Source organism: Streptopelia decaocto (assembly GCF_964273445.1).
Source record: "Streptopelia decaocto genome assembly, chromosome: 6".
NCBI classification, from domain to species: domain Eukaryota; kingdom Metazoa; phylum Chordata; class Aves; order Columbiformes; family Columbidae; genus Streptopelia; species Streptopelia decaocto.
The window spans coordinates 1509681-1533247 of record NC_138660.1 but is presented as its reverse complement, the minus strand read 5'-3'; the positions used below and the strand labels follow the sequence as shown (position 1 = coordinate 1533247).

At 49.2% G+C, this 23567-nt stretch overlaps 1 protein-coding gene across 8 annotated transcripts in view; it reads right to left on the bottom strand.

Annotated features, from left to right (window-relative positions):
* Positions 1 to 8027: 8027 nt before the first annotated feature.
* TIPARP (TCDD inducible poly(ADP-ribose) polymerase) overlaps positions 8028 to 23567 on the bottom strand; it is a 36165-nt gene continuing 20625 nt past the window's right edge. For all 8 annotated transcript variants that reach the window (XM_082055736.1, XM_082055735.1, XM_082055733.1 and 5 more), the window contains 4 exons: positions 13225 to 13393; positions 12203 to 12384; positions 9618 to 9893; positions 8028 to 8758 (listed from right to left, as the gene is read on the bottom strand). In XM_082055736.1, coding sequence (XP_081911862.1) covers positions 8311 to 8758; positions 9618 to 9893; positions 12203 to 12384; positions 13225 to 13393 — 1075 coding nt within the window. In that variant the 3' untranslated portion in view covers positions 8028 to 8310. The remainder of the gene's footprint in view (positions 8759 to 9617; positions 9894 to 12202; positions 12385 to 13224; positions 13394 to 23567) is intronic.

The window sequence follows — 23567 nt, the reverse complement described above, 5'->3', positions numbered from 1 at the left end:
TCCCCCGGGCCCTGGCACGGCGTTGGCACGGCAGGCGCTGGGCTTGTGTGCAATAAACACTAAACAACACACACACCAAAAAAGGTGGGTTTGGTTTTGTCTGGGTGTTTTTACAGCATCCCCTGAGCAGGGAAGAGCAGTGACCCAGAGAACATGCTGCCAAGGGATCAAGGCAAAGGTTTGGTACAAGCCTGAAGCCATCTTCCAACTCAGGAAAGAGAGAGAGAGTAACCTGATTTTAACCCTGATTTAACCCTAATTTAACCCGGCTGCTCAAGGCTGCGCTTGGTGGGCTCTGGGTATCACCAAGCATCGCTCCCCAGCCACCAGACCAGCATCACCCTCAGCTCCCAGTGCTACCAAGAGCATCTGTCCCTGCAAATATTCACCGTGTAACAATGCCCAGCCCTTTTCTTCACTCATTTCACTGGTCGTGCTCTGCTGAGCAAGAGACCTGTAGTAGCACCAAGGAAATTCTCTGGATTTGTGCAACGTCAGTGACTGGAACCCCGTCAGCTTTCTATTGCCACGCGAGGAGGAATAAACACCAGCGCATCCTTAGCAATGCTCTTGTTTTTGTTCCCTAGTGAGGATGCTGCTGATTACGAGGAGATATTTTTGCAGAACAAAAACCTCTCTGACGAGTCACCCTATATTTTTCCAACAAGTCATTTCCAGTTTCGCTCGATGGAAAAACATTTAGCAGGAACCGCTCCAGGCAGCGGCTTCACGATTTCCATTTCCTCCCGCAGGAGCCCTGGCCTTCCAAAAAGCAGCAGAAACAGAGATATCTGCACATCCCACAGGCATCTCTGCTGCATGCCGGGTCTAAGTTTTCATGGGATTTTAGACACATCCCGTTTGACATTTTGCACCAAGCAGGTGTTAGAAAAACAGAGGAGGATGCGCAAAGGAAATCAGGGGCTGCTTTTGGGAAAGCGACAGCCACGATTTTTGCACTTCTGTGTTATTTTATAGGAGTAGCAAGGGGCGAGAGAGAAAGAAATAATTATAGGAATGATAAGAAGATCATAATGAAGATAGATAAATAAGTAAAGCAAAAAGCACCCAAACAACACTTAGGCCTGCCTGCTCTTCACTTGAGAGGCTCTGGAGAGCCCATTGGGAGTTCAGTAGCCAGCAGAGAGAATCCCACAGCATCCCGGTAACAGCCAAGAACATCCCACCGCATCCCATCTGAGAGCATCCCACGGCATCCCGGTAACAGCCAAGAGCATCCCAGTGCAGCCCATCTGAGAGCATCCCACGGCATCCCAGTAACAGCCGAGTGTATCCCAGTGCATCCCATCTGAGAGCATCCCACAGCATCCCAGTAACAGCCGAGAGCATCCCAGTGCATCCCATCTGAGAGCATCCCACGGCATCCCAGTAACAGCCGAGAGCATCCCACAGCATCCCATCTGAGAGCATCCCACAGCATCCCAGTAACAGCCGAGAGCATCCCAGTGCAGCCCATCTGAGAGCATCTCTGCTCGCAGAGACAGGAGCAGGAGCCAACCCTCCAAAACCACCCCCAAGGCCAGCGTGACCCCTAAGAGCCTTCGTTTAGGGTGAATACTAATTAAAGGGGAGCCCCAAACACCCATGGCACAGCGAAAGTGCCACCCCCAGCTTGGGTTTGTTTCTCTTACAAGCCGGCCAGGCTTTGAGCTCAGATCACAGACTTGTCACTAGTGAGTTTTTTAGGCTTATGTTCCAAGAAACAGGGAATATAGAACTTTTTTGAAGCAATCGTGCATTTTCAGGAGCAGCCCCAAGAGGAAACCATCAGCTCCCACAACACAAAGTGCAGCAGGTACCAGACAATGTCAGCGTAAGCGGCATGAAGGGAAATGAGAAATTGAGTGGGAAAAGCACCTAATCCCCCCAGTAATCGCTCAGCCTTGGGAGCAAAGAGGGTATGTGCAAAATTGCCTCCCGAAGTGCACGGCAGCAATTAACCCCTAAAGTGTTAATCTGTCAGCCCGCGCTCTCCCATGGGCTCGATCTCCGGTTCCAGAATGGCAGCAGAGAGCTCAGGAATGGGCTGGGGGCACAAAACAGCCTTTAAAACAATAACTCACCCGCCCTCGCTCCCTCAGCAAGGGGGGTCAGCAGCCCCCAGTCCTGCCTGTCACCCCAGTATTCTGACTGTCAACAGTCTCTCGCCTCCGGCACCTTCATTTCCATTTCCTCACCAATTCTCTCTCCCTCTCTCACTTTCTATTTGTGGTTCTTTTCCCACCAGCCATTTCCTCCAGTGCCTCTGTGATCCCTTCCCCCTTTCTGTTCCTGCTCCTTTCGTCCTCCCTTCCTCCTCACAAGGACCCAATTCTCACTGTTCTCAAACCACTCCCTCCATCCCCCATCCCTCTCCTCCTCCTCGCTCCCCCAGCACCGGCTGCACCTTTTCTCTTTCCCCCACCAAGTTTTACCCATCCCGGTGATGCTGAGAGACTTTTCTCTGCAAGGAATCACAGATGGCACCTTCCCTTCCAGCACCCAATGAGCCCTGGGCTGTTTCCAGTCCAGACCCATGTTGTCTCCCTCCTAACCCCTTCCCTCAGCTGGGATCGCAGGTGCAGAAGAGGCCCCACATTTAAGGATGGTCATGTCTGCACTGCAGGCATGAGCTGAGCCGGCTTTGTTACCCCACATCTGCTTGGGAAGGGGAAAAAAGAGTTTTATATGTGTATATATATAACTTTTCCATTCCCATGCCCAGGCAGAGGATCCCAGCAGAGGGTCCCTCCAGAAGCCACCATGTCACAGAGATATGAAGATACCACCACGGCCCCGGGACACTGCACCGCGGGTAACAGAAGCGAAAACGGGGAGGAACTTCCCCACCGTGGGCTGGGAGGGACAAGAAGAGAAGTTCACGCTCCCAGCTGCTCCGTGACCCGGTGACACCGCAGGCCAACGGGTCCATCCCATCCGCGTGCGCCCCAGCAGGTCACCTCCAGCAGCCCGAACCCGTGTCCCGCCACCAGCCCACCCACGGCAGGTCCAGGCACCCGGCATGTTTGCTTTCACAGTTATTTATTTCGTCTTCAGAACGCAGCTTGGAGCGGGATCGCAGATTCCTTCTGGATGAGCTTGGGCAAAGGCTCTTGTGCTGGTTGGAGGTACGAGGATTGCACAAGGTCCAACAGACAAACAAAACCCCAGCGTGTATCGATGCAGGAGAATGTGTTCCTTGTGGCCGGAAAAAGCAAAAACGCAGAAGATGATTTATAATAGTCTAATTACTCTTGAAACAACTTGTACCTTGCTAGTTGGAGAAAAGGAGCCCGAAGGAAATGGAGGAAAGAACAATCCTTAGGTCAACCTGACATTTGTTGCCCAGTCTATGGGAAAATATTCTCATAAAAACAGACCTCGTAGCCATAAGAGAAAAAACAACAACAAACGAGAGGATGTTTCTGGTTGCTGCGATGCTAGCGTGGCGATGACAGCGTGGACCGCCGGCCATGGAGAAACCCCAGCGGCTCCAGAGATGCTCCAGCTTCTGCAACTGTTCCCAGTTCTTACTGCCGGGTGAGAACCTTCAATTTCCACATCAATAAAACAATCCCAACCCCCAAGTCGTGTGCGCTACGAGGGGTTTGGATGTCAGGAAGCGAAAAGCCTCCCGGGGCGCGATGCTGTCGAAGCTCGTGACTCAGAGCTGGTTCGCAGTCGCTCATCGCGTGAGGTCGGGGCTCAGTTCCCCTCTGGGCCAGACCGTGACCACCTGCCGTGACACCACCAGCAAAACATCCTCCTGGCCCCGTCTGGCTCTGCCTTTCCCAACAAAGTTGAGAGGAAGGAGGTTTTTCCAGGGCTAAGAAAAGAAAGGCCTTAGCGAGCCACCAGGGAGCTGCAGAAGTCCTACAGCAGCCCCTGAAGAACCATCCAGCATCTGTTCTTGGGGCCAAGAAGGGTCTCAGCGCTTCACTTGGTGGTCTTGCCCATCGCCATGACCACATCTAACCCCCCACACCAATTCTGGAACTTGTATAAACAGCGCAACGAATGGACACCAGAAGCCAGGGCACCTAATCCTGGATCTAAGGGGATTTTTTGACCACACGAGGACATTGCGGGTGGTGGAGCAGGTTGCCCAGGAAGCCGAGCAGCCTCCACCCTTGTGGGTTTGCAAGAGCAAGTTCAACAAAGCCCTGAACTACCTGCTCTGACCTCGGAGCTGACCCTGCTGGGAGCAGGAGGTCGGTCTACACACCACGTGAAGGACACATCCTGAGGAACCTTCCCACCACCTTCAAACCACTTCCCCAAACCAAACACCTCCCGCCGAGCTGCCCAAGGGCTGCCAAGGCCAGGGGTCTGCAGAGCCGTCCCATAAGGGAGCATCTCCTGCGCCAACATTATCGTTCTGGAAGAAATCTAGAAGCTCGACAGCCCCGAGCATCACTTGTAGGAGATCCAGGCCAAAGCGTTCCATGGAAAACCCCCAGCACCGCGCGCCGTGCCCAGCGCCGCCGGGACGGGGCAGGTGTCCCCCGGCCTCCCCAAACCGCTGCCTCCAGGAGCGAGGCCCCGGCAGGGTCCCCACATACACCTGTTAATTAGTCAGTAATTAAGTCTTACAGCTGTTTTCCCACGGGTCTGGACACGGCAGCCCAGAAGGTCCCTCTTGTCACACGCGATTGTCACCACCACCCCCCCTGCACTCAGCAGGTTCCCACACCGAGGCGGCTGTGCCCAAAGAACGTGTCATCGCCTGCGATTGCGATAACAACACAGCCAGATCTTTATCACAAATACTTGTTTTTCCTCTTGTTTCATCCTACAATTCTTGACAAGCGACACCACCAAACCCCACTATTCATTCACACCGTGGCGCAGCCCGGCACTGTGTCCCCAACCAGGACAAATCCTGCCCCAAAAACCTCCTGGTAATCCAGGCAAAAGCCAAGTTCAACACGAACCAGCACGGGGGAGCTGGGAGGGGCGCGAAATGTGGCGAGAGGTGTTTAAACAGCCCAGCTGTGATGGAGAGCGAGGGTTTCACTTCAATCGTGTTTGTGTATCATTTATCACACACAAACACAGGCAGAGGGAGAGCTGGGGTCGCTCCCATCGCGGGGCCGGGTCGCTCTCTGCTCTCGGGCGGCTCCGGAGCCGGACTCCATCACAGCCTGTTCTCAGCGTTCTCTGCCGAGACGCCCCGTGAGCAGCCGGTGCTGCGATGATGCACGTGGGAGGCAATTAACAGCCAGCGGGTGATGAGGGGCACGCGCTGTTCCTGCGCAACATCCCCCGGCCCCATCGCTCCTGCTGGGAGCCGCGAGTGCTGCTCCACCAGCCCCGGCAGGACACCGGGGGGTTATTGGTGGTTGCCATAGAATCATTAAACAGTTTGGGTGCAAAAGGAGCTTCCCAGCTCCCCCAGTGCCCCCCTGCCATGAGCAGGGACATCTTCAGCAGCTCAGGGTGCTCAGACCCCATCCAGCCTGGCCTGGGATGTCTCCAGGGATGGTTCAGCCACCACCTCTCTGGGAACCCGGGCCAGGCTCTCACCACCCTCAGGGCAACAATTTCACAGCGCGACTCTGCCCGAGCTCTGCTGCTGTGGACCAGCCATACTGAATTTTGGGCAGCGCATCCCTGTGACCGGCTCCCGACATGAGCTACAGGGCCAGACCCACACAGACACAAGCGGGGAAGTTGGGTCCTGCCTCCCCACGCAGCCCCACGTTGCTCCACGCACTGAGGAGCTGCTGGTTCAATAAGCCTTTGTGGGGTGGTTTATACATCGGGAAGAGGTTGGCATAGAAACAACATAAATATTTTCAGTCCGTTGTGCCGCAGGAGGGGGTTCTCAGCCATCCCCGCAGCCGCCCCAGCACACGGAGAGGAACGGCTGGAAAGGGGAAGGTCAGGAAAACCATCCCAAGAGCATCGGTGGGTGTGGGGCTGTGGGAGAACCCATCGGCTGGAGCAAAAACCAGCTGTGGAAAAGGCCCCAGAACACCAAAACCCCATTTCAACATCTAAGGGAAATATACACCCGATATACACGGGCTAGAGAACGGTGTGAAGGCTCCATCCCACGACAGCCACGTTTCCCCACGCACAGTCCCAGCTCCTGCACGGATCCTGCGCACCCAGCTCTCACACCGCCCAGAAGCCTTTGATGGGAAAACTACTGGACACGAAAGCCACACCACCAGCCCTTATTTCAAATCTCTGTCTCTTAAGTACCCCTTAAATCTCAGTTCTGAGGAGCACAGCGGCACTCGCAGCAGCAGGGCCACCGAGCTGCCACGTCACCTGTCGCAGGAGAGCCCGATTGGCATCGCAAAGAAGGGAAGACAAGCCCAAAGCTTTAGCAGCTTTTCAAAGGAGACAACCGCAGCTTTAATTCATCACCAACCACAATTGTCCACCCACCTTACCTTTCCGAAGTCATCTTTCAGGGATACAAGCTGCAGCCAGGACCAGCTCCTCGGTGCCACATGTCCCCACTGGCAGCTCCCACCGCACCAACATCTCCCCCTCCAAGAAGAACCCCATCAAATTTGAGCTCTCCTGCACTGCCAAGGGCCCCAGAGGAGACTGGGATTAACTGGAACCAGCTGCTTCCTTCTTCCCCTCCTCTCACCTGCCTCCTCGTCTGACCCACCGCAGGTGACCAGGAGTAATCCAGTGGGGCAGAAACAAACGATTCTCTCCCGTGGCAAAACACACATTGATCAGGCTGCGGAGGGAAAGTGGATCCAGGGCAGGTTGTCCCAGGAGCTCTGGGCTCAGCTGAAGGTTTTGCTGCTGAGCAGACACAACGAGCCTGGAGGTCCCAGCCCAGGGACCCCAGGGCCAGGCTCTCACCACCCTCAGGGCAACAATTCCTTCCTCATGTCCGGCCTGAATCTCCCTCCTTTAGTTTAAAACCATCACCCCTTGTCCTGTCGTAACATGCTCGTCTGTCCCATGTTCTTTAGCGGCCCCTTTTAAGTACGGAAAGGTGCAATAAGGAGCGTCTGGTGGCTTCGGTGGGACAAGCAGATGAGCCCGGCGGCTGGTGGGGGCTCTGCCGGGACACGGCGCTTCGGAGAACTCGGGGGCACAGGCTGAGCCGAGGACACCAACTGCTGGCATGAGAGCTCACTGTGGTTTCCTCAGCCTTCCCTGAATTCCCAGTCATGGCTCTGAAACTGTTTCTGATCCCACTTTAGAGAAAACCTCTGGGGGCGACAATTCCAGCTGTTCCTGAGATGCTGCGATGCAGCAGGTGGAACCATCCAAAATTCCGGCAGTGCCAGCTCTGCCTGTGCCGTACACCCGTGACGTCACCACTGGGGTCGTGACGTCAGCGCTGGGGTCATGACATCACCGCTGGGGTCACGACGTCACTGCTGGGGTCATGGCATCACCCCAACCGCAGCTGCAGCTCCACAGTTCTGTCCCTCATCCCCGCTCTGAGATACAAGACTGGAAAATACAAACATACCCCAATCAAACAGGGATTATGCGTTGACAATTATTCTAACGGATCAACCGTTTAAAAATTCATTTAGTACCAGCCTCATTAAGTGCCAGCAACATGGATTTTCATCCTGGACCAAACTGAAAACCTCATCAAGAAGAGGCTTTGGTTGGGGTTTCTTTCCCGAGAAATCCGTTCCCCAGAGTGACCCCCTCACCGGGGGTGTCCCACAGTGACAGGGACGGGGACACAGACCTGATGGCTCTGGGCAGGTGGCAAAAGGGACCAACTGCGTGTCCCGTCCCGACCTCGTCCTGGTTTACTTAGGGCTGGGTTTAGTACATGTATTTATTTATGTTGTCCTGTTTGATCATCCAAAGTATGAGCATGATGTTAATTTTGTTAATTTCTTTCTGAAATACAGTAATTAAAAATAGCGGTGGGGAGAATCTCTTATTTGATACATTTGGGGTGAAAACCATCTGGTTCTGCTTATCTAGAAGTGCCCGTCCATGAGCTTTGGAGATCAAGGCACCCCCAGCGTTGGAGCCACCCCAGCACGCACAGAACACAACTGAAATCAGACTCACACACGTCACTTTTAAACATGAATATTTACTAACATAAATAAACTGTTTTATAACAAAAGGCACAGATTTTCAACTATAAACAATGGAAAAATATTTACAATTTGCACATACATAATCAAACAGCAAGTGCACAATTGGTCACTTCAGATCTTCTAGATTTCGAGATTTACCTCCTTCCGAGCAAGAAATTTCATCAGTTCTGCAATGTCCATTTCTTTTTCCACAAAAACCGCTACCAATGCCAGAGAAGAGAGTTTATTAAGATGAGCAATTCAGCAGCACAAGTATTCAAATGGAGACGGTGTTGCTAACTTCTTCGTATTGGATAATAAAATAAGGGTAGCTCTGATCGTCATTAAAAATGACAAAAATCTGCGGCTCAAAGTAATTGTCCACGCAGGAGTCGTAGAGGTCGCTGGTGACGCTGCCGGGGTTGACGGGCGGGGGTCTCCTCATGGTGTGGTTGCCCACCGTGTAGCGGCCCGTCAGCACCTTGGCCAGGAACATGTAATGAACGCCCTTGGGCGAGCGCTTGGAGAAGTTATGGGAGTAACTCGCCTTGCGGGCGAAGTAGCTGCCCTGCCCGAACATGGTGGCGTGTTTCCCGCACACGCGCGGGTCGAAGTTGTGCTTGCAGATCCCGTCCACCACGTCCTGGGAGGTGCCGTGGAACAAATGCCGCTCGTTCATGATCCTGTCGAGCCCCGACATCTTTTTGGACATGTATTCCTTTTTCCTGGAAGAGAAAACAGAAGGTGAAGATGAGCGGTCGCTGCATGGGAAAAGGCGTTGTCACTAAAGCATTGGTAGCACCCTCGGGAACAGCAGAGCTGCGAGAGATCGGAAAACATTCCTGTGCAGAGAGCAGAGAGGGGCTGACACTTCTAAACGAAGCTTTTGTGTGAAATAAGCGTGGTTTAAAGCACCCGAGCTGACAGTGCCCGCTTATCTCTGCCTTTCACCTGCGTGCTCAAGGAAATCCCCCTCACGGCGCAAACAAGGGCTGTGCAGAAATTCCATCCAGCAGGAACGTCAAAACGTCCATCCCTCCACTTGCCATGAGATTCGGCTTCCCCGGAGAAGGGGGATCCCCAAATCTCATTTTACAGCAGTTACCGAGCGGCGAGGGGACGGGAACTGTCAGACACGGCGTCTTTGGTTCCATGGGACCGGCTGACACGGATTTCGTGTCGGCGAGGCCGCTCGGCTCCGGGTCAGCGCGGTCAGGGAACCAGGGCGCCCATCACTGCTTGATTTCAATGTCGAGATGATTTGATGAAAACAACCCCCACTAATTTGCCTTGCAAGTGAACAGAAAGATTTTTCAACTAGATCCCCTAGATTGATCTCGAAACTTCTGCAAAATGTATCTTCACAGAAGCCATCAGCAGACCGTACATTAAACCCGCACACACGCCATTTCAGGGCAAGGTATTTTTCAGATAAAGTTGCTCAACTAAAGAAGCTCCTTTTGTTCAGAAAATCCAGAGTTTTATGTATTCTACTTAATGACCAAGTTATATTTGGCAGCGCAAATTATATACTTCAAGGTATTTTTCCACTGCTGCAAAATAATGGTGTTTGCATTATCTTACCTTTTGTATTTCTCCCAAAGAAACTGATTCTGCACTCGCAGAATCTTCAGAATTTTGTATTTGGTCTCTGGCACAGTCTTGTGAAACAGGTTATAAATGGTTCTGTAGCTTTTATCCTCCTTCAGAACAGGCACTTGGATGAAGTCCTGAGCCGGATCCATCCTGACCCAGGTTTCGGGGTAGAAGTTGGGCAAGGTGACGGCCGTCGGGGACAAGACGTGTGAGGACGCGGCTTCGGCTGGCGGGGGGGACACGGGGGGACTCCCACCCAAGGTCCTGCGGGCAGGAGAAAAAGGCTGGGCTTAAAATCCACCAACACAAGAGCTTCGAATGGCGCTTATTTCATCAGCGTCTCTTAAGCAATCGCTGCTCCGCAGTGCTGGAACAACTCACATCTTGGGTGTGTGTTTAAAACAACCACACCGGCTATTCCTGCTACTTTAATAACTCCCGCGTCCATCTGAACTAGGAACAAGATCTTGGCTCTCAGGGATGCTGTTCCACGGATGGAAATTTGGGGATAAAAAGCTACTATCCTCATTCTGCACACGCTGGGGAGATAAACTCCAGCCAGGCACAACGCCACCAAACGCAACTATTCTGTGCGTTAGCCATAAATCATTAGTGATTTTAACATCTAGAATAAGATAATGCGGCAACAGTCGACTTAATTCCTTTAAACAAATAGAAAACTGTACTGTCTTGCACAGGATGAATAATAATGACCCCAACTAACAGCATTTTCCAGGCAAATCCTGCAGCACTTTCCCTGTGTGCTGGGCTGCGAGCGCTGCCCAGCGCGGTGCTGGGGGGGCCTCGCTGGTTTTCAGCTGCACGGGCCACATGGGAATCTGAATTTGCAGCTGATTTCTGTGCTGCAGACAGATCTGCGCCCCACGGCACCAAAACCAGGCACCAGCACGACCCAGCTATGGGCTGGTATGATGGAGATGAAAAGCGGGTGAGGAGCAGGGCCAGCCAGTGGCTTTCAGCTGCTGTTCAAAGCCAAAAGGAGACCTCCCTTTATTTGCATGGATTTGACTCAATTCAGAACTCTTCTCACTGTTTAATAGTTTAACAGAAACCTGGAAGACGGATTTTTCTAAGTATTCCTATTAAAACATCAGTGTGCAATATTACAGTGTGCATTTAATTATTAAAGTCAACGGGTAAAACAATATTCCTGTAGAACTTGATTCACTCGCGCTTGGGCTGAAGAGCAAGCCCAGATCAGCAATAAGTGATGGATTAATGAGGAAGACACCAACCACAATAAACCCTGCAATCCCCTGGTGTACTTTGCTCGCTGCTTCTGACTGGTGTAAATTATTTGTAAGCCATTAAAAAGTCTATGCTTTTCAACCCCTACCACCCACTTCCCACGGTTTCTATTCGAGAATTCTTTGCAATATTATAACTGATTTAAGCAGGTGGGAAATAAATCTCAGGTAGCGTTGTGTGATAAGTGGAAGGAAATACTGGCTTCTTAAGGATAGCTCCTGTAAAGATTCCAAACATTATTTCACTCTCTGCTAAGAATTGGTGGATTTTTAAGTGAGTATTACAAAGAAAGTACAAATGAGTTGTACTTCAGAACGGCGGGAATGTCAGAGTTTAGTTTCTAGATGTGGCAGCTGGCACGAGGAGTTACGGCCTCACTAAAATTAGCGGGAATTGCATCATGTTAGCATATCTCAAAATTATAGACTTACACTACTGTAGTAAAACAGTCACTGGTAGCAAAACACCCGGAGAATATCTCAAATCCTTATTTTTCATTAAGGTGAGGATCAGAACGGCCACAACCAGAAGGTCTGTGCTTGGTCTTTGCCCCCGCGCCCTCCCAGCGTCTCCCTAATAAAGTTTGGGTTTCCTTCCTGTCAAACCCGATCTAAAAACGTTTCTAACAACCTTTGGGGCTCTCCCCACGTTCCCGGTCACCTTGCAATTAGCTGCGGTAACTACTCCGCAAGCTAACGAGGTTCCAAGCCGCCACGCTGCTGGGCAGACCGACAGCTTTGCTAATGGGACAAGATGTTCCTAACGACCCAGCTCCGACAAAAACGTTCCCAGCTGTGCCGATGAGATCACAAAACCGGCATTTTTATGGGTTGCAATCAAAACCGACAGCGATGCGACACCTTCGGCGCTCTGCCGTGGACGGACGAGCCTGCTCGCCCTAGAACAGCGCGAGTGGTGCTTCAGCTGCGCTTGGGAATGAGAAAATGGTTCTGAATGCTCATTTTGATGGGAGTGAGAGCCAATGGCCCTGGCGATGGCTCCAGCCAGCGGGACACCCAACGCTGGGCAACGAACTCTGAAGAACATCTGCGCTTCTGCTGTTCTGCAACGCACAAGGTACATGACAACCTTGAAATAACAAACGGAACCTCGCAGGAAGTTCCTCAGATAATATTTACCTTGAAAAACGACAAGCTGCCAATATGACCAAGACATTTTCTTATTTCTTCTGATTTTTCTACCCGGTGATGCCTATTTCCCTGCCACACCTTCAGGAATACGACTCTCCTGGACAGAACAGCACCACCAACAAATGCAAACGTCCGTTTTGCTGGGATACGTACTGTAAAAACGGCATCAGCACCACGCAGGAGCGCAGGAGGGGCCTCCTCTTGATCTCTCTCCTGAAACACGCGTTCTGCTGGAACCCATCTTTGATGTTGAGGATGTACTGGTTGTGCCAGGTGACGAAGCGCACCTCCTTCAGCCCCCGGCAGCTGGCTTCTTCTATCAACCTCACTACAGGCTGGTGCGAGAAAATTAAAGCATACACGTGAGAAATGACATGCTTACAAATGAATCCCTTTTGCCAGAGACCTCAATTAATCCCTCTCTGTACTCCCCTCCCCTCCTGTCTGCCTCCTGCTCTGAGCCACAAGTGCATTGAGACCACTGGAAAACATTCCGTTACCTGTTTGAAATCCAGCCAGGCGGATTTCACAGCTTTCCTGCGTCATTAGTGCTGGTGTCAATGCACTTTTACACATCAAACGTTATTCCTGATATCTAACCTAAAACTCCCTTGGCACAAGCCACTTTTTGTCTTTGCTGAACGTGAAAAGCAGCAGTTTGCTGGAGAGCAATCTTTTACATATTAATATATTCTCAATATTTTCGACGCTAGAGAACTCAGTTCTTTTCAGTTCTCCTCATAGGTCAAATATCCTAAACTTCTTGCTATTTGTGGTGTTTTCTTGCAGACTCTCTCCAGTTCTTCTCATTTGCAAAGCCCCAAACTGTGTGCGGTGCTGCCCTGAGCTTCCTACCACGCTTACAAAGGCAGCATGAGACATGAAAGAGATGAATGTGATCCCATTTACACCCGCGGGGGCATTTCTGGTACTGCCAAAATTGTAAACCATGGCCGAGGCTTTATTCAAAATATATTATTTGGTCAGCCTCTGTGTTTCCAACGTTTTCGGGCATAATTCAAGGCGCACTCCAGCAGAACAGAGTTCTCCTTCATTATCTTCCTCAACTCTAAGTAACTTTCCTGAATGTTTGAAACAGTCTAAAGGTGTGTATATAGTTTATGGTATATACTGTACAGGGAGCTGGGGAGCGGGACTCTGGGAGGTAAATGTACCTCAGAATATTCTCTCCAGCCAAAGTGGTCCCTGCAGAAGTATTTCCAGACGGTGTAGGAGCTGGAGCTGGAGCTGGGGCAGGACGGCGTGGACAGGCGCCGCATCTGGTCAAACTCAACAGCCTCGTATAACTTCATGGCGTTCAGATCCACCCAGAACTCATGGCCCCTGCAACCAAGAAGAGAAACATGGAATTATCGTTTTCTGTAATTAATTCTAGAAAGATGACTCGGAGGAAACAAGAGCTGGTATGGACCTCGTTGGGGACCCCCTTGGTCTGGCCGTGCTCGTGTCACACAACCCGGGCACCATGGGGACGTCCCATGAGCTTCAACTGGGGCCAACACGGACACAAGTGTGTCGAGCAGGACCCTGAAGATCTGCAAGGGCAAAACATCTCTTTAATCAAAGCTTCTGTGGAATGGTGGATGTTTTCCACCATTCTGTGGACAATGGTGGGAAAAGCAGAGTCTTCAGCACAGAAAGCACAAACCCACCCGACTTCCAGGTCCGCTGGTATTTATTCAGTATGCATGAGCGGTACCAAAATCAATATCCATCTCCTTGACATTTTCAGCACGCTAAGTAAATGCAGCACACAACCGCATTTGGTGAAGCAGCCACGTCCTATTCCAAAGGTTGTTCTTGAGGAAGCTGGTGCTTCAGGGAAGAGAAGACGACGTGAATGGCTCCAGATGAGGAGCAGCTGCTGCCAACGCGCCGCGGAGCTGGAGCATCTTTCCTCACGTGCCGCAGAACAGAACGAGGACGATACGAAAAGGAAACGTGACCCCACGGTTCGGAGGAACATTGGCTTTTTTCCGAGTATCTCTATTGCTGCTCCACAAATCAGCGCTAATACACAACTTCACACAAACTTAGCGGAGGTTTCAACGGGGCCCAACAACTACAGGGGGCTGCAAATTAAGAACTAAAATATGCGCCTTAGCTAAAGGAGAAAACAAAAGTGCATTTCCCCTACGTTTTACAAAGTGCCCGTGGAACAGCTCGGCAAACAGTTTCTAATGCCGCTTCATTAGCCAGTATTAAGAGAGACATCAAATTAAAGAACATTCTCAAGGAAAGCGGAGAGTTCTAAAGCGCTGCTGATCGTTAGACAGTCACTGGTTCATTAGCAATCAAGAACTTAAGAAATGCACAGAAATTGAAAGCAATGACAGTCATATTCATTCCCTACAAAAGTCATTTTTTTAGAACTGGGATTAACATATTTCCAAAATAAGGCTGTTTACATAATTAGCTTTCTACTTTTATAATCTCTTTGCAAGTTGTCAGCTTACTATTCATTAGCAGCTACTGAGCTTTGGCAACTGGAAACGCAGCTTTTGAGACTATATAAAATATTTCCTTTGAATTCTTAACAGCAAACATAAATCAAGCTGGTATTTGCAATCTACAGTTGATTTGTAAAACTTTGGCGCATTATACCACAGGCATCAAAGTTCTTTGTGTTGATCCTCATCAATTAATTGCGTTTTGGTCTGCGCAGCGTTAAGCAGAGGTTGAGGTTTTAATCGCTTTTCTGATACAGACAAAAGGACGGGTACATTTAATTGTTTTCAATAAGCTTTCATATGGACTTAAAGAAAAGATACAGAATAATCCCAAAGGAAAAGCAGCACCGACCAAAATAAACGCTCAGTACCCATGGACTGAAATTAATTGTAAGGCTTAAAAAAAATACAGGCAGTTTCTGGAATGAAAAAGCGAGCACCAGATCACCCCACCTTCCTGGTATGTACTCATTCTGTTCCATAACAACGAGCTCCAGCCTGCTCCATTGGAAAACAATGTGTGAAATCATGGGGAAACCATCCCTCTGAAATCCCAAGCTGCGTTATTATTTATGGCATTTGCAGGCAGCACCGCAAGCAGGAGGTGTGGAGTAAATTCCTTCAGGAGGATATTTTAATGCTGCTTTAGGGACGTTTGCTTTTTCTTATGAAAATGCTGTCATTGGTGAGAAAAGCGACTTTAGCAATTGGTGGTGTTGGTATTATTGTTCATATTTGGGGTTACATTGCACCTACAAATCCAAGCCCCAAATCAAGCCCCCCAGATACTGGTGCTGCACATTATATCAAACAAATACACCAAAAAAAGGGTATTTTCCAATACAAACCCACACAATTGGAGCATTCGTTCTCACTTTGATCTCTCCAAGTCAAATCCCATGCCACAGTTCTCCCTGCTCCAAAGATCTGACACCAAGAAAGTGCAAAGAAATGGAAAGCTTGTTCTATAGAAGCAATTTATTTTCTTTTAAAAGTGGTAAAAATGCTGAGGATTATTTCATTATAACTCTGTATGTTGCATGTGCTAGCGTGAAAACTGGTAATGAAAACAAGATTTGCAGTAGTTCTGTGCCAACGCAGCGCAAAGCAAAGAGAATTGAAAATGATGCCCCAGCAAGCTGAACTCTTGGAGAAAAAGTAACCACATACTGGTTAATACCCTAAAAAGTTGAAGGTCTGTAGGATGAACCCCTAAAAGCCCAGGTGCATATGCAGAAAAGGGTGTTTGTGTGAGACAGGCTCCATCTCCCCGGCTCCTAAGCCTCTGTTGAAGATTTGCAAGGCTAACTTAATTTAGACTGAAAGCAGCTTCTCCGAAAGCTCAACATTCTTCTGCGAAACCTGTGTGGAACGTGCCAAATTCTTTCTCAGTGCTGAAAAACACCCTGATTGTCTGCTGATTGGAATTTGTTCCATTTTTCAGCCGTGTCTGCCTCTCCTTGATCAGATTCCCTCCCTGGAAGCAGGGACGGGATGGCCAGCGCTCTGCGTTGACACCGACAATTCCCCGCGGCAAGAACTCGGGCACCGAGCCCCGAGCAGCTGATCCGGCCCTTCCAACATTCCTCGGGAAGCCTCTGTCCGAGCCACGAGTGCTCTCGTGTCCCATTCCCCAACAGAACCGCTCATTCCCCACCTCCGACTCCAATCCTGCTACACCAGGGATGCTTTTCAAACAGCATTTCTATTTCTCCCCTTGGGAAAGTGTTCGGGATGCTACTTCCCACTAATTTTAATGGAAAAATTAAGTGGCAAAATATATAAACACCCCAAAATCTACGTGTTTTATTTTTCCCTTGAATACTTTAATTAAAGCTTTAAACTCCACACATGCTTTTTTACCTAAGGATAAACTATGCGGAATAACACTGCATTCTTGTATACAGCTGAAAATTGTAGACAAACGCATCTGAAAAACACACTATGCCCCCAAAAGCCTACCTAATTATAGCATGGGGAATAAAGATACTCTTTTGCAAAAAAACCTTTGATTCATATAAAATCTATATTACTCCCATGCTCATTTACCCTCTTTAACAGTGCATTTCTCTATTCTGAAACATTAACTTTTTCAAATTGCATTTACCAGCTTTTAAGCTCTGAAATACTAAAATATATTCAGTGAAGTTGTTTAATAACAGCTTTTCGGTTCAAGCACTTCCTCTGTATATTAAAAAGCCTGTTACCAGCTTAAATAATGCAAAGCCATGACACAAAATGACTTATGATTCCAGGCAGCGATGCAGTGATTGCATTCCTGGCTTCGGCTCTAAAGACCAGGGATGAAAACAAATGGGACACCTGCACCTCCCAACTGCCCCAGGCCTAAATATAGGTGAAAACGCCCAAATTTAGGGTTCAAGAGCAGTAAGAATGCAAGATGCTCAAGGTTACGCCTGGTACGTCCTTTGGCGTAACACCGCTCTATCTTGTAATCGTGGAATAGTGATTTTCCACCTCTGAGGTACAGCGCGCACCAGCTAAAGGAAAGGGCGTCCTCCATCATGTATAGATGATGGATAATGTATAGATGGGGAGAGGGAACAACACCACAATGAACCAGCGAGACGACCGTCTCAACACCGTCCCCAAGCGACAACGGGGCCCGTCACCCTTCACACTCCCCCCGGGCGGTTTGTGTTAAGGAGAGTGGTGTCACTCATTGAAGTGTCTACCTGGAGCCACCCATCTGGAGAAGAGTGGGAAGGAGCTGGCGACGGCTCCGGTTTGTCAGATGTTTGGGAAAGCAGGAAATGCATGAACTAGCTTGGTGTGGCCAACGCTGCTCGCAGCACCGCCCGCAACCCACAACAACCCCCGTGCCCCCCTTTGCTACGGAAACATCGACCAAACCCTCTGCAAACACCACAAAACTTCGCCTCGTCTGGTTTCTGAGGCAGAGAATTATTATCGCTGCTCTTCCCCAGAAAAGGCAGATGATAAAACAGAGTCCAAAGTCCCACGGATGATCTGCGAACGGAAGGAGGTGGGAACGGAGATTTCTCGAGAACTTCTGGCCACTGACTAACCAAAGAAAGGCCTCTGTTTATAAAATAAAGCGGTTCAGTGGAATTATTCACACTGAAAGAATAAACATCTTGAACTCTCTTAAGAATCCGGCACACAACCCCAAATTTGGTGCTGTGCAGTTCAAAACACATTTCTACAAGCGCTCGCAACAGCAGAACCTCGTTCCCCAAATAAGTTACATTTTCTTTGCACTCTAAGTATAAAAAAATAACACAAAGATATAATCTCTCAGTACACTGAACCAGACAGGTACCCCTAGTAGCAAGTTACAACATTGAAGTGTTTTTTTAGATGAATGCAGCCTGCTAAAATAAGGATATTTGGGCTCGCTCTTCCTTGTGTTCTCCCAAAGAGCTTCAGTTCAATGTGTGAATTTTCTGTGCTGTCCATGCAGTGAGACAAATGTTCTCTAGGTGTTAATGTACAAATAGATGACGAGGAGAAATGTTTTGTAAGCGCTGTGAAAACACACGTGGTTTCGAAGCCCAGGTTCAGCTCTGTGTCACGAGTCTTACCGCAAACAGCGCTCAGAAAAGAAAGAAAGGCGGCGATCGACAGAGGTCTGGGCAGGAAATGAAAGCCGGTTCCCATCAGAACAGCTGTGCCGCACAGCACGGCGAGACCTCAGCGCCACTTAGGTGATGAAACTGTTGGTTCTCTCGCTCTGACTCAACCAGTTCCTCCCTGCAACAGCAACAACCTGAAAGCCGCTCAGGGGAACGGATGAGCTTCGAAGGTCCAAACAGGCATGAAAAGGTTTTGTACTTGGGGCTGAAAGATCAGTCCAACTGAGCTCAGCAACTTTCCTGCTGACCCAAAATCAACAACATTTCATCACTTGCAGGGACCAAGTGTTTAAACTCCACCATATGAAACTGAACTTCAAGTGCATCCCCTTGGTAAGATCTGTGGTTTTAAGCAGAGGTACTGGCAGTTTGACATCGGAACATCAGAGCTTAGACAACAGCAGCCAAAACTTGCTCCCACTAAAACCAGTATGGATTCCATGGGAAGTACCAGAAGGGCCCAGGTGACGCTCATGAAGGGACATTCTTCATAATACAGCAATAAAAATGCAGCCAAATCCTCGTTATCACCCTAAGGAGTGGGAAAGGAAAACAGGAACCTTGCACCAAAGCAACACTTTGCATCAGGGCACGAACAAAACAAGCTGGCAAATCAACCCCACAGCCTTGATCTTATCAGGACCTCATCGTTCTCACGCTGGCGAGAGGGGCAGCAGGTGACAGGGCAGGAAATCAGTTTCATACTTTGCTTAATTTGTTCCCTCGGCGTGTCACGCTGCTTCTCTGCTGTGACCATAAGTCATGCAGGAGGTGTACGGTGAGAAATGAGAACGATACTACACAAAGAGCTGCCGCTACACTTGGAAGGCTCTGTCACCAGAGAGAAAGAAAAATAATAATAATTAAAAAAATCAATATAGTAGTTGCTTTCCTGCCTTTCAGATATTTATTTTTTTTTTAAAGTTGGAAAGGCAGCTTTTCCTGCCTTTCCAATTGGTGACTGGAGGTGCTCGAAAAGCAATTTTCTGTGATTTTCACAGCGAAAGGGTCCAGCCTGACTCCATGTTTGTCCACCCGTACAACTGTTGGGATGCTGGTCCAGAGATACACACAAATGTCTGGCCCCAGACCTTTTCTGGGAGGAAAAGAAAACCATTTACAAAGTCCTGCAACCTCTGTCCCCCACTCTGTCTCCCAGCTGCGGGGCAGGAGCGCTGGGGCAGGGCTGTGCTTGTCCTGCTCTTCCCTAAAACCCCCCGTTGGCCACTCGGGACAGGAGGCACCCGCTTCAAATGGGCCTTTGGTCTAAATTCCTGCTAAGTTCTAAACACCTGTAGCAAGGAGGATGTCAGATGCACCCAAACCTTCCAAGGATGCTGCGTGTACCATAGTTCAGAATTCACACCCAAGGCGCAGCTTCTGTTGGCAGCAGAGGATGAAGATGGATGTCTTGGCTGAGGTAGATCGCTGCTTTCAAAGGTCTCCACACCAGACGTGGACACGTTTTGCGGAGAGTTTTGTTTCTTAGTTTGGTTATCATATCAGTAAGCGATCCAGAGACAGCACAAGCACAGCCCTGAGTTGCAACAGAGTTGACACAGGATGGGGTTTTCACATTTGCTTTCACAAAGCTGCAATATGAACATTTCTAAAGCACTGAGATGGAGCCTGAAGTTGCTTTAAAAATGTCCTGCACAGACACACCTGCTCCTTTTTTTATAGTTCTATCCAGTCTCAGCACTACAAATACCTCTGAGACTGATGATAATGAAGCTGCCCCGATTCCATCAGTGCTGTCCAGCGGACACCGGGCTCACACTCACTAGTGACGGCCACTCCTGGACCTTTCAGCTGCCAAACGTTCCATCCAACGCTTCACGTCGCACCCTCCACGTGCAGCTCCCCAGCAAACGACGCCTTCGTACATCTGACTACAAGTATCAGATTTTGCAATGATTACTCAGCTCAAATCCCCACTGATCTCAACAAATACGTGCACCAGCTAGGCAGGAACTTCACGACCGCTGCTCTCGCTAAGCAAATAATTGTACCAGACTCTGTGTTCCCCATCCCTCCCGAGCGGGCAGGGAGACAATGTCCCACCGCCGTGCCTGCGGATCACCTGGGAGCAACTCTTCTGAGCAACGTGCTTCCCCGGTTACCACCCTTTGTTTCAGAAAGGACTGTTTTATTACCCGGAGCACACAGGGAACAGACTGACCTCAACCTGAAGCCAGGTGACAGCTGTTTCCAAAACTGTCATCTGTTTATTGACGCGAAACAAGAAAAGGGATATAGGAGTGATTGCCGATTCCTGCGGCAGCTCAGCAGGACACTTGTAACTTCCCTACGTTTGTATAGCTAGGAGCCAATTAGTTTTATTTCATATGTAAATGATACTATAAAGTGGAGCAAATAGGAATTCATTGAGGCGCGCTGTTATAAAGCACAAGGCAAACACTTCTAAAATCACTTCACATGCTTTTTATTTAGAGTCTCTGTCTTGCATTCCTTCCAGCAAGGAATTAAAAGAAGTTCAAAACCATTCAGCTGTGTATAGTCAAGAAACGCCACCCACAAAACCGCCAGGCGCAGTGAATTTCGGCTGTTTTCGCATCTCCGGTGTTATCAATAACAAGCGAGTGATCTCGCAGGCTGCGGCAGCTGTGCAGATCACAAAGATAACTCCCTAAATTAACCATTGAGTTAGTCAGACGACCTGCAGAAGTCCCTGAACGACTGAAATGCTTCCATTGTGCTCTAGACGGTTTTAAAAACATATGAGCATCATCAGAGAAACAAGTTATTCCATGAACACAAGGACAAAGGAAAACTAGTTTCCTGTACATTCATTTTTGTCCTTACTGTTCCTTCCCAGTTCTCTCCATGTGCCCATTGATGACCCATCGGGGAACACACAATATTTACTCTGAATTAATCCCAGAAGCCTGCATGGGCACTGAGTAATCAGCCCAGTGCTCGCAGGCAGAACACGTACCGGAGCTGCACCTGCTCCTCCTGCCTGCAGCCATCGCTCTGGCCTTGCTCTTCAGCCACATTTCAGAAAACTCTGAGAACTTACAGAAGAAAAAGAAAAATTACATCAAAGGAGCCATGAGAACCTGTCGTTTCATGTGCGCTGTGGCACGCCGCGGTGCGCGTGGTTGAACGGAGGCACAACACACCGGGATGTCTCTTTGCCAAGAGGAAGGGTGGAATTTTCAGCCAAAAGAGGGGGGAGCCGATGGGTCAGGAACTGCAGGGCTGTTTTAAACAAATCCTCCTGTCATCACGAATGATGTTGCTTATTTTGAAAAGCGTGACGGGACAGGTGTGCGCGCGGGGAAAAGCTGCTCGGTTGTGCAGCCAAGTATTTCCCCTCACTGGAGAGCAGCTGAAAATATCCCGGCGGGTGCCGCGGTGCCGGGAGCAGCACCGGGACGTGTCCGCTCCCATCCGCAGCCGCGCTGGAACCTCTCCAGGGCCTCTCCTCGCATGGAACACAGCGCTTCCAAGCATTTAACCTGCTCAAGCCCAGACTCCCTCATCTCTTTAGAACGCTTGGTATTTGGCTCTAAATACTCGATAGATTTAAGAAAGCAAATACATAAACCTTTTATGATAAAGTTTTATATTCAGTCTGAGGCCAAACTGCCCTAAGTACCTGAGGTAGTCGTATTACAAAGTAACTGAACAAAGTTTACCTCCTGCTTTAAAATCACATTCCTTTAGGTGAAAGGCAACAACTTAATATATATTTTACATTACTCATCTAAATAACATTAAGATTGATTTATATAAATAGCTACTTGAAGAACGCAATATTTTAATTTAGAGCTTAATCTCTAATAATAGTCCAACACCTTCTTGAACAGCCCAACTTTCTTGGAGCAGCAGACGACGGCAATATTATGCATGCAGACGGTAATTGCTACTTAATATGCCATATAAACCGTGTTTAAAACAAAGGAGAATAAACAACTACCACCCACTGGCTTCTGCGTGGCCTTTCTTGGCCGTGCAAAGTGCTGAGCAGACATTTCCTTGGTGTGTGCAATCTGTATAGATAGGCCTGTAAAGCCAGTCTGACCACAAGAGATTAATAGCTTTAGCCAAATAATGCGGTAACCATGTGAACCATGAGCTGTTCCAGCATGTTTGCGAGCCTCTCGGCAAGGTTGGACACGCCGCTATCTGCATCTTGTTGCCAGGAGACACAACATCGCCCAGGAACAGAAGGGAAGGCAGGTTGCAGTGACCACCAGCCAACCCCCCAGAGTCCCAGCGAGTCCCCAGGGAAAGGCTCAGCAGGTCCTTCTCACACCACAGCTTGTGGAAGAAGAAACTGCTGGCAACACATTTGCCCCCGCTTCAAAAATCTAACTTAAAACCACGGTAAGGCTAAGTTTAAAGGCATATCAGACTCAGTGTTTGAAACCAGAAGCTCTAGTCTTCAAAAAAGTTCCTCTCCCAGGTTCTCTGTGATACTTTTCCACAAACATGATGTTCTGGACGGGCTCTGAGCAACCTGGTCTGGGTGAAGATGTCCCTGCCCATGGCAGGGCTGGATGGGATGAGCTTTGAAAGCGCCTTCAACCCAAACTATTCCACGATTCCAAGGGGTGAAATACACACAAGAGTTACAGAATTTGCCAGTTTGTCATTCCATGGGAAGGGTATACTATAAATTTACAACAGCCATCCAACCTTGCGTTGGGGCATGATCTTGTAGCGCTGACTGAATCAAAGACCTTCCTAGCGTCTTGTACGAGACAGAAGAGTACAGGCTATAAAACTAGGAGCTCAAAACAGAATTTAGTTAGAAAATACTGCTGTTTAGAGTAACTTTAGCCTTGGTAGGCTACTTTTAGCTGAAGAAAACAGGCGGACACACACCGTGCAGCCAGCTCAATGGGCTAAAGTCCAGTTTGCATCCAAAGGACCTGCCTGCGCTGGGACAGCGCTTCCACACCGATGGCAGCACCGGGAGCTCCCGGCTCTGCCTTCAGCCCCGTAACACGGCGTCGCGGCTCCGGCAACACCCCCAGCAGCTCCTGCAGCCCCTTCCCACCCACACGAACCGCAGCCAGCAGAAAACCCACCAGACTGGAAAGCTGCGCACTCAGGGCCACGGCGGACACGCTATTCACCCGTCCGACGCGCTGGAGTTGACTAAGCAATTACAGAGCATTGTTGCTTTTAAAATTAATCATTCTTAACTCCATCGTTTAGATCACGTGTGTCGCGATGGGTTCTGTGACACAGGCTTCAAAAAGAAAACTTTTCACTTGCTTGCACAGCGCTCAAATTTCAAGTACTTGCATGGGCTTCTCTTCTACATTTGCTGTTTTGTTTTCAGAAATCATTTAAAATACTTGGGAAAAAATTGAAGTTTCTCTGCTGTAAAACACAGCAAATTTTATCTGCTATACAGTTACAAGATTTTTTTTAAAAACAAACTGGTATATT